This window comes from Nothobranchius furzeri, chromosome 4 (genome assembly GCF_043380555.1).
Source record: "Nothobranchius furzeri strain GRZ-AD chromosome 4, NfurGRZ-RIMD1, whole genome shotgun sequence".
NCBI lineage: Eukaryota > Metazoa > Chordata > Actinopteri > Cyprinodontiformes > Nothobranchiidae > Nothobranchius > Nothobranchius furzeri.
Window position 1 is genome coordinate 52,853,753 of NC_091744.1, and position 12,047 is coordinate 52,865,799.

At 40.9% G+C, this 12,047-nt stretch overlaps 1 protein-coding gene across 1 annotated transcript in view; it reads right to left on the reverse strand.

Moving 5' to 3' along the window:
- Positions 1 to 12,047, reverse strand: part of asz1 (ankyrin repeat, SAM and basic leucine zipper domain containing 1) — a 117,987-nt gene that overhangs the window by 2,892 nt on the left and 103,048 nt on the right. The window contains exons 11-12 of the mRNA XM_054732762.1: positions 2,336 to 2,441; positions 2,095 to 2,208 (exon numbers count right to left, since the gene is read on the reverse strand). Of these exons, the coding sequence (XP_054588737.1) occupies positions 2,095 to 2,208; positions 2,336 to 2,441 (220 nt within the window). The remainder of the gene's footprint in view (positions 1 to 2,094; positions 2,209 to 2,335; positions 2,442 to 12,047) is intronic.

The following is a 12,047-nucleotide window of genomic DNA, read 5'->3' on the forward strand; positions in this document are numbered from 1 at the left end:
ACGAAGAGCGATTTGTCATGATTAATTTAATTGTATAATTGGTACGTTCTTGCTGTGTTGCTTTTCTAACTGCATTGTTGGTTCTTTTTTAAAACACAGAAAAGGTTTCTTTTTACCTTGCTGACCATTTCAGTCGCGGCTGCAAACTTCAGCGTCCGTTCTGAGGAAGTTTGCAGCCGTGAACGAAACTGTCAGCAAGGTAAAAAGAAACCTTTTCTGTCATTTAATTGTAGTTTTAGTTGTGTTTGGGGCACGTAAGAAAAGAGGTAAAACGGTCTTGTAGCCCATGCTTTGCAGTTTTTTAGAGGGAGCAGTATGATAATTATTGATATAGGGCATAAATATTGATAAATGTTTTTGGCCCCCACATTAATTTTTTTAATTAATTAATCATAATTAATGCACTAAATATCCACTCTTATTTGTTTTACTTCCATAGCAGCTTCTGATGTCATGTTGTGGATTTTTATTTGTTTGAACCTTCTTGGGCACTGTACATATATATGAAGTTGGTGCTCGTCCAATATGAAGAGAATGGCCATACACACTCCTGCAAGCTGCAACTGGACTTTCACAACAAAGAGCAAACACTGAAAATTTCACATTAAGTTTACTAGTCAGATTTGGGTTTTTATGCATTTTAAGAGAAACTTTCAACGTTTTCTAAAATTTAAAATAGTTACAGGAAACATGTAAAATATTTGACAGTCATTAGAAGAATGTTTTTGTTACTGAATACAACACAGAAGCTTTAGCATGTAGATAAGAGACTTTAGACTGACCCACCATGTTCTACACACTATGGATTAAAGCCATAGCGTCCAAACAAACCAAACCCAACATCTATTGTTAATAAGATGTTGGGTTTGTAACTATCAGCTCTAAAACCGTCTGAATAAAGGCAGAACTCCACAAAGCCAACGTGAAGCTGACCTCTGCTGTACTTCATAACTTTATTGATAATCAAACCTGACGCACATCATGAACCGGTGGAAGGCAGGCTCCACTAATAACGTCCTGTAAAACCTCTGATTCAGTTGGCTCAATCTTCCACCATCACTAGGTGGCAGCGACAGACACCAGAACTACAGGGGTCAAGTTTACGTTCACCTGAACAGCAAATATAAGGATGTTCCTGTCTCACAGTGATGCAGAGGACCTGGTGCGTGCCTTTGTCTGCAACACCAACAGGCACCACCAGTCTGATGGTTCAACAAACCCCAGAGAGGGTTGTAATTGTAATTAAATAAATGGTTGACTTACTGTGAAGTGCAGTCTGGCTGTGACTGGATTTTATCAATAACATTTAATATTGTATGTAAGCACATGTGTGACTGATGCTGGGGATGAGAAAGAGGGTCCATTTGTTATCAGATTTAAATTCCTATCTGATCCTACTCACACTGAACCACCAACTTCACCCAACAGCCCTTTCTCCCCTCTAAAACTCCCTCACCCCTGCCCTTGCCTTCCCATCAGCCCCTCATCCCTCCGCCTCAGTGTCTGTGTGCTGACAGCTCCATGTCACAGCAGAGCTGACTTATGGGCTGTGAGGACTCTGCCCTGCCAGGAACAACTGACTCTTGTTGGAATACAAACGTGTGCACGTACACGTGTGTACACACACACACGCGTACAGAGAGAGAGAGAGAGAGAGAGAGAGAGAGAGAGAGAGAGAGAGAGAGAGAGAGAGAGAGAGAGAGAGAGAGAGAGAGAGAGAGAGAGAGAGAGAGAGAGAGAGAGAGAGTCAGTCAAGTGCACACATGCTACAACTCCTGCACATACCTGTTGGAGCTCGCCAGGTTTCATGTGATCAAAACTCCGAACACACACATCAGTTTAGTCACGTTAAGAATCTCTAGGTCACGGGCATGATGGGTGCTTAGATGGATTAAGGCAGGCTGAATTTACATTTCCTTACTTCACATCCGTGTTTCTGGTGCTTTCAGAGTTAATATCAGTAATTATAATGAGGCCTTTAACTAGCTTCATGACTCAGAATTGAACAAACCAAGCTGTTTTTAAAACAAACCAGTGTGTAACAGGTGACCACAGGTGTCACAAGCAGGAGTTCCACAACAGGTGTGTGTGTACCTGGAGCAGCAGATTGCGGAGGCAGATGACTTCCTTATGCAGGTTGTTGGTTTGAAGAACCAGCTGGTTACAGGCCATCTGAGCTTCCTTTTTAGGGTCCAGAAAGAAGACCAGCTGCTCAGAAAACCAGACACACACAAAAAAGTCAATCTTCTTCAGTTAAAAAACATACAAACAAGAGCCAGGCCGTAGCATCAGCTACACTCTGACCAACAAGTGAAGCAGTGAAGACACCACGCACCTGAGAGGTCTGACGAGGGAAACGGTTGGCAACATCCTGAAGGGTTTCTGTCAGGTAGCAGCACTGCTGATTCACCGTTAGGAGGAAGTTTAGCAGATCTTCAACCCTAAAAATACATGAGGAAAAAAAAGAGACTAAAAACAATGTAAAGGCATTTATTTTACGGTGATAAGGTGTTCTGAATGTGTTGTACAAAGCATACGCTGGCTTGGCTCAATTAAAGCTGCAAAGGCAAATCGTCCTAGCATAGTATTGCTATGAATATTAGGGATGCACCAATATGAATCTTTTGGGCCAATATTAATAACACTCTTATGGCCAATTACCAATACGTGTGTGTCTGTGTGCGTGTGTATATATATGTGTGTGTATATGTTTTACAACACCCCGATTTTTCCAGTTTTTTTTATTGGAAATTATGCAGTTTGATGTTACATTGCTCTCTGAAATGAAAGCTTAGTACAAATCAGAAATTGGGAGTTAAAAAATGAATCATGGAATCAATTTATAGACCAAAATGTATTCTAAACTTTTGACTCATCAAAGTAGCCACCGCAGATATAACAGCTGAACGCATTCGTGGCATTCTTTCTACAATAAACATAAAATATTCTTCAGAAAGTTCTTCCCATATTTGCTGCAGAAGTCCCCATAAATGTTTTGCACTTGTAGGCTGCTTTGCTTTCACTCTTCTGTCCAGTTCATCCCAAACCAGCTCGATGGGGTTTGGGTCTGGAGACTGTGCTGGCCACTCCATGTTTTCAAGCTTACCATCTTGTTCTTTTTTCCTGAGGTAGTTCTGGCATAGCTTGGACTTATATTTTGGGTCATTATCATGCTGTAGGATGAAGCCCTAACCAACTAGATGCATACCAGAGGGTACTGCATGGCGCTGGAGAATGCTGTGGTAGCCATTTTGGTTCAGGGTGCCTCTCTCTCTGTACAAGTCACCAACCCTGGATCCAGCAAATCAGCCCGAGACCATCACACTTCCTCCTCCATGTTTGACAGTTGATGCCACACACTGTGGAACCATCCTTTCGACGGCATACAAAGATCTTGCGTGATGAACTGAAGATTTCAAATTTGGATTGATCAGTCCATAATACCGTCTTCCAGTCTTCAGTAGTCCAACGGTGGTGTTTCATGGCCCAGGCAAGCCTCTTTCTCTAATTCTGACATCTTAGCACTGGCTTTCTTGCTGCAACTCATCCTGTTAAACCTGCAGCTCAAAGTCTTCTCTTCACAGCTGAAACTGAGACTTGCTTACTACGACCACTATTAAGCTGTGATTGAAGCTGTCGTCCTGTGAGCCGCCTATCACGCAAGCTGTTAACTCTCAGAAACTTGTCCTCTGATGCAGTTGTGGCTTTGGGTCTGCCAGACCTCTTCCTTTCAGAGTTTACCCCAGTTTCTGAGTGCCTTTTGATGGTGAAGGAAGTACTCACTGACACACTGACTTTCTTTGCAATTCCTCTGTAGGAAAGACCTAAATTTTTAAGTGTTATGATGGTCCGTCTCTCTTCCGTTGTTAATTGCCTTTTTCTCACTATTTTTGTAGCAACACACTATTATCTGCAGTACCATACTGTTCAACTGATGTGCACAAGGGTATGGTACCACAGTTTTTTACATCTCAGCTTTTATGCAGACTGAGGGGATTGAAAGTAATCCAGAAATGTTGGAACACCTGTGGGAATTAGTAGCACCAGCTTTCAAGGCTTGATCAACCTCTATTGCTGCAGAAGCTAGTTTTCAGTAACCTAACCTTTTTTTTTTAATCTCTGGCAGTTTACCACTTAACTTTGTACCATTTCGGCGGTTGAGGATGCACATGCGCTGATGGCCGATGACCAGACACAGCAGCGTTTGAAGCTGATGGCAGCTCGTTAACAAACATCCACTAACAATTAAGACACATTTTCACCCAATTTATTTACTGACAACGCAAAAAATAATCTGTTAAGTATAACTCACTCAACCTGGAGGTAAGTGAAGAAAATTTAGAAAGCTGACAAAACTATATTGATGAAGTTTTTGAGTTCTGTGTTATGGGTCTGAAGAAATCAGCAGCTGAGATGGAAACACCTGGAACCAAGAGGAGCCGTCCTCAGGACTCACCTGAGGCCTCATCTCCCCGTAAGGACATATTAGAATGATTAGATTCTATAGACAAACGGCTTTCGGGATTTGAGGGGCGACTCGACCTGCTTGAGGTTCTACACCAGGAGTTCCAGAACCTCCGAACATCTCTGGAGTAGGGTTGTCACGGTAACCGGTGTAGCGGTAAACCACAGTAAAAACGTTGACAATAATAATAACAGTCTTGTTTGTAAAAAAAAATATATTATCTCGGTGGGTTTACCGTGGCTGCGGTGTAGGCGCGGTGACCCTTACCAGCCACCGTATCATCTGCTGAAGTTGCCGGCGGCACATGTACACTTTGTTGTTTACAGCCAAAACTTTCTTGAAGCTAAAGCTGAAATAATGGCCAAAGGAGGAGATGGCAGCGCTATGGACATTTATTATCCCTCAAAGAAGACAAAGTGGGAAGTACGGGCATCTTTTGGATATTTGAAGAATGCCGAGGGACAGTTGATAGAAGATGGATGTCCTGTTTGCAGCAAGTGCAGAAAACGTGCCTGTGAAAGGCTGCAACGCTTCAAATCTCATGACACATCTGCGTGACCATCACCCACAACTCTACAGTCAACGCAAGGCAAGCTAACGTTAGCATTTTAGCTAAAATGCGTGATCCGAGGATTTGGGTTGAGGGAGAATGCAACGAGCCGCTATATAAAGCAGCCGCAGTGCCGCTACCTGCATATAAACCGTGTCGCGGACACCCCCATGTTGAAATGACGCTATGCATTACGGGGCTCCCAGGGGCAGATAAGAGTTTGTCTCTCTCCGAGAATAATTATGAATTTAACAATGATTACTGCCTGATGACATTTCCCCACATCTGCAAAGCTCACTGGAAGGACACAAACCGAGGACGATATTTTCCTGATATAGGGTTTATTACTCAAGTAAGGGTAAAAAAGTATCTGATTAGAAGGCTACTTGAGTACTGAGTATCATCTGATCTAATATTTTTAAAATGATGACATCAAGCAGACATAAAATAAGAAGTTAGGGCAAATATTGGTATTTTAATGACTAAAGGGGAAAAATGTAAACAAATAAACAACATAATTACAAAATATAAAATTTTAGGCAAAATTTAGACACAAACTGAGGACAATATTTTCCCGATATACAGGGTTTATTTAGTTGACTGAATATGTAACACGTTTAAAAAAAATACCGCGATAATACCGAAAACCATGATAATTTTGGTCACAATAACCGTGAGGTTAAATTTTCACACCGTGACAACCCTACTCTGGAGTTCAGCCAGAAGCAGGTGCAGCAGCTCGCTGCTGAGAACGCGTCTCTGCGGGAGTCAGTTTCTTCCCTGGAAGAGGGAGTGAAGCGGATCACACAGGACAACAAGATTCTCAAAGAGACGGTTTTGGACCTTCAGGCCTGTAACATGAGGGATAATTTGGTGTTCGCAGGTTTGCCAGAGCAGACAGGAGGGGCGGAGAACTGTGAGCAAACAATCAAGAACTTTCTCCAGACCGAAATGAAGATACCTGAAGAAACGGTAAAAAACATCACCTTTCACCACATCGCCTTGGAGCTAGAAGAGTGGACAGCAGAAGACCTCGTCCCATCGTGGCTAAATTTGAACATTTTAAGCAGAAGGATCTTGTTAAAAGTCACGGAAGAGAGCTCAAAGGAAAAGACTTCAGCGTAAATGACCAGTTGCCTAAGGAAATCCTGGATCGGCGCCGAGTCCGCTTTCCGCTGCGCAAAAAGTTTAAACAGGATGGGAAGAGGGCTGTCATCTCGGTGGATAAACTTTACGTGGACAATAAACTTTACAAGGAGCGAGGAGTGACTGACTGGCTGTATTAGCCCAACATCAGGTCAGACATTTATTATTCTTATCAGGATTCACTGGGTTTGATCACGTCAGGGTTAAACAGCTGCTAAATCCGTGTTCTTGATGATGAGATCACCTGTTCATCACCACCTCACACCCCTATCACCTTTTCTTTTTAGTTCTTTCTTCTTCTTCAACCTTTATAATTCTTTCCTTTCCTCTTTTTATCTGCTTCTGCACCTTACATCTGTATGGCACAACCACGCAACTGTCCAACACTGCGCGCACGCATGAACCAAGCTTCACACTTCACACACACACACACACACACACACACACACACACACACACACACACACACACACACACACACACACACACACACACACACACACACATTAAATATACAGCACAATATCACAATTTATGCATCTCATAATACAGCCACAAACACTGTTGGGTCTTTATTATTATTATTCTTATTTATTTTTCTGTTATTTATTAACATTATTTTATACATTTAAGTACTTTTTCCATCTTATTCACATGACGGTGTCATATTCTAGCCACTCACACACACATCTATGGGTGCACTAAAGTTTGTTTCATGGAACATACATGGAGCTGACTCCATAGAGAAAAGAATAAAGATTTTTGATCAGCTAAAGAGAGTGCAAGCAGATGTAATATTGTTACAAGAGACTCATAGATCTGCCACATCTGCAGATGAACTTAAAACACCTGAGTTTCCCAGCATTTTCTCCGCCTGCTATAACTCTAGGCAAAGAGGTGTAGCTATTTTAATACACAAAAACACCAATTTCACAGTATTGGACAGTCTCTGATCCAGAGGGTAGATGTATAATGTTAAAAATATCTGTACAGAACCAAAGCTTATGTATTGTCAGCATATACTGTCCAAATATTGATGACCCTTCATTCTTTCATAATTTTTTCTCTGTACTCTCCGAACACTTAGACTGTCCAGTTATACTTGGAGGTGATTTTAATTTTTGGATGGACACTTTAACAGACAGGCTCAGTACAGCTGGGACTCTACTAATATGGTTAAACAGTACATGAGTGATTATGGGCTTTGTGATGCATGGCGATCTCTTCATCCTAACTGTAGACAGTATACTTTTTTCTCACATGTCCATCACTCTCATTCACGTTTGGATTATTTTCTAGTCAGCAGCTAATTGTTGGCTGACATTTCAGACACTGAGATACACCCCATAGTCATTAGTGACCATGATCCGGTTTCTTTAACTCTGGTAAATAAGATAATCCCACCAAGCAAAAACTGGAGGTTTAATACATCACTGCTTAAAGATGAAGGTTTTATAGAATTTTTCAAAAAGGAGTGGGCTTTATACACTGCTCACAAGAACTAAAGAGCACTTTTTTATTGGGCCTGGCATGAAATCAATTAAAACTGATAATTTCCTGGTTGATTAAGCAGCTGAGGGCATTGTTAATCATTTTCAGCTGTATTGGTGTTCATGGACTTAACGACAGGTGCACTAAAGTGGCAACAATTAAAAAACCCTCAAAACGGGATTGGTTTAACCCTTTAAGCGCCAAAGTCGCAGAATTGCGACAAGCAGCAATGTTGGATTTAATAAGCCACAGCAGCAGAAATGAGCCCTCATGCAGTTAATACATTACACAGCGGGGTGGCAGACACCTGTAACTTCAATCCAAGCAGCATTTGTGGGTGTGTTACTATTCAAATTTATGGAGTATTTAGAACTTGAACCCCGCCCACCAGTCGCAGAGCCACGCGGCTTGTCAGAGCAGTCAGATGAGTGAGTGAGAGCGAGCGAGTGGTAAAGGAAAAAACAATGCCGAGAGGAATGTTCAGTGCTGACGAAGCTCTTTGTCTAGTACTGGGAGATTCGGATTCAGAGGAAGAATATTTCCTGTCCGAGGATGATCTGCAGTCTTCTAGCAAGACGGAAAGCGTGGCTTCAGCGCGCAGCAACAGAGAGTCCGTCAGGCTGACGGACTCTCTGTTGCATGCACGCTGACGGCGTCAGCGACGACACGGTTACACAAGCAGCCCATCCAGCCCTAATCTTGTCCGATGTTCCGCGTCGGGCAAAGAGACATGGCAGGGGGAGGGGGGCTCGTACCGGGTCTGATCCTTTGATCCACCGTGCCAGGGCGGAGGGGGATGTGGTGGCGGTGATCGGGCCAGTGAAAACTGATCAATTTAGCCCCTATCTATCTATCTATCTATCTATCTATCTATCTATCTATCTATCTATCTATCTATCTATCTATCTATCTATCTATCTTTAAATGTGTGTATATATAACAATTATAAACAAAATAAACCACAGAAGGGATGAGTGAAATGTGTTCATGACACTGAAGCACTAAAAATTATGTTCTTGATTGATCCGCAATAAACATAACAAAATACCAATAAAGTAATAAATATTATATACATATATATATATATATATATATATATATATATATATATATATATATATATACATACATAGTTATATATGTCTACATAGGAATATGTATATATGTATCATAAACAATAACACTAAGAAAATAAGACAAAAACATAAAAAAAAATCTGCAAACGTCATTCAATCCAATATGGCTGCTACCTGGTGACGTCATAATATGCAAATTATGTGAGTGACTTTGTTCCTATCACAAAATTTGGCTCAAACTGATATTCCTCTACCTCTAACCAGCTTTAAGCTACAAGCTCTTTAAATAGTGATATAAAAAAATTCATATTTTACTAAAAAAAACTATGGCGCCTAAAGGGTTAACACATAGAGGTCATTCCAAGTTTCTCCCTCTTGATCTTTTTTGGCTGGTTTTCCACTTGTGCTAGTTTTGAGTTGCAGAAATTAAGTTTTTGAAATAATGGACTAGCCTGCCACATCTTCAATTCACTCCGATTTTAGGGTGTCTACATAACTGAGTGGTCTGTAGGCTGATAACGTTTATTTCCATTAAAAGACTTGGCATTCTTTTGTTCCTAAGTCATTGCCCTGTCATTATTTGTATAGATATCCAACTTCATGTTGAGATCTGATGTACCGAACGTGTTTCTTTTAAGTGTTCCTTTAATTTTTGTGAGCAGTGTATTTAGAACATAATGACCTGCCTGGAACATCAGCTTCTGTTCTCTGGGCAGTGATGAGAAGTAAAATAATCTATTTCCCATCACATAAGATAAAAAAACAGACAACAAACTTATTCAGGAGTTAGAAGAAATCATTAAGTCTTTAGAGGCATCCACAGGAGAAGAGTTACTGAGCAAATTACGTAAAGCTCAATTAGAACTTCATGGAATTATTGACAAAAAGACAAAATTTTTGCACAAAGACTACAAATAGAAAACTTTGAACATAGTAATAAATAAGGTAAACTTGTAGCTAACCAGTTCAAAAATTAATGAAGAGAAAACTACCATATCTGCTGTTAAAGACTCAACCGGGAATATAGTTTATGATCGTGAAAGAATAAACAACACTTTCAGAGACTTTTACCAAACTATGTACTAGTGTTGTCAAAAAAATCGATACCCAGATATAAATCGATACTAAAAGTGGTATCTAAATTGGATATTCCATCCCTGTGGTATCGATATTATGGACTATTATACACAGCCTTCTTCAAGTACACCGACACGCACGACAGCCAGAAGCCGTAAAGCAGCCTCCGCCTCCCAGACAAACAGAAGACGCCGCATGGCTACATTGCAATTTCCCACGCGAGTTGTCTCCGATCCAAGTTTTGTCTGCCAAATAAATAAACAAAAACATAAACAGCGAATTTGGGAGCCGCTTCACAGCCCAACTTAATTAGCATACCAAGTCCGGCACGTAGTTGTATATTCACGCTTATGTGCTTAAAGGAAACTCCCGTTTATTGCAACCCGGACTTAATTTCTAGCATGCAGTACGTTTGTTTACTCACGCTGACAACTTTGGTGCTACTTGGATCCCCCGGGGTATTTAGATCCATCGGCGAATCACCGTCTGCGTATATATCCATATAACGGGTGCGGACGGGCATCCATGGTGCAGCCTCGATATAAGACATTATCTGCACCAAAACATCTTCATGTCGAAAGGTTTTGTTAGGAATCATTAACGTGATTCCCCTGTTCGTTTGGAGCGGGTCTGGTTTGGGATTTCTAGGCGTAAACAGACTAGCTGCGGCTAATCTAACCGGCGCTTTTAATGACGTCACTGCCGTGCGCCAGTCTGTTTTTATTAAGATTACCGGTAGATGTACCTTTGTCCTACTGTGGAGAAATTCGTTTTCTCCCTTTATTGACCAACAGAGTTGTTCAAAAGTACAGAACAAAACATATGGCATTACAGCTTATGACAAAAATGCACCTTAAACAGAGTTTAAGCAGCAAAACATCACTCTGCAAATAGAGAATATATAGTGAGACAATTCATGATTTAAAGTGTTAACTTTCACCAGTTTTTGTATGCACGTTTTAAAAAATGCTGATACTTGAAAGGTTTAAGCACTTAATACACTTAATTCTTAACATTTAATTTTTGTAATATAAATTGAGGAATGTTATTTTTTGAATAAACTTGTTCGATAAATGGGCGTTTTTAAATAGTATCGAAATCGAGTATCAAGTTTTTTTCCCCAAGTATCGAATAGAGTTTGAAATTTTAGTATCGTGACAACCCTACTATGTACTCACCACCACAGATAAACCCATCAGATAATGAGATCAATGAGTTCCTTGACAGGATAACACTTCCTAAATTATCAGACAGTTAAGCTACAATCCTGGACTTGCCACTAACATCAGCTGAGCTCCAGGAAGTCCTTAAATCCATGCCTAATAGGAAGGCTCCAGGTCCAGAAGGGTTTCCGGCAAGAGTTCTACAAAGAATTCTGGATCATTCTGGCTCCAACATCCTTTACAATGGTGAGTGAGGGAAATCGAAGAGAGTGGTAGCCTGGCAAGCCAGACTAAATAAATGTATTATTTAGTCTGGCCACGCTCCATTGACGGCTCTCGGTTGTGGGGCGTGTTCTACCGTTGTCTTTCAAATGATCTCCGCATTCCACTGGACAATGAATGTGACATACTCTTGTTTCACTCTGTTGCATCATCCCACCCACCAGGCATATAGAGTGCCCTGATTGGCCCACAAAGCGGATAAAGCTCTGTGATTTGTTCACTAAGCAGATAGAGCACTATGATTGGCCCACCATTATGGACCAATCACAGCTCTTTATGTGTTTGAAACCCCTCTAGAGAGCTGTGATTGGCTAGCCAGAGTCCTGGTAGGAGCTGCTGAGGTTCCAATGGAGCATGCCTAGACCATTCTTTGCAAAGCAAGAATTTGGTCTAGTTCACTAGGCTAAGAGAGTGGCGGATTACAGCCGAACATGAATTCAGCCAATATTAGTCTCTTGTTAAAATCAGGCAAAGACCCTGCATTTCCTACCAGCTATCGCCCAATTTCTCATTAATGTTGATCTCAAAATAATTTGTAAAGCCCTGGCAAAAAGATTAGAGAAGGTAACCCCCTTCATAATACACTCTGACCAAACTGGTTTCATTAAGGGTAGACAGTCATCCACTAACTGGCGTAGATTACTTAATGTGATAGATTTCTCTTACAGTAGAAACATAGAAACTAGTATATTATCTCTAGATGCAGAAAAGGCTTTTGATAGAGTTAAATGGAAGTTCTTATTTGCAACTTTACATAAATTTGGTTTGGGAACTTCTTCATAAACTGGCTACAAATT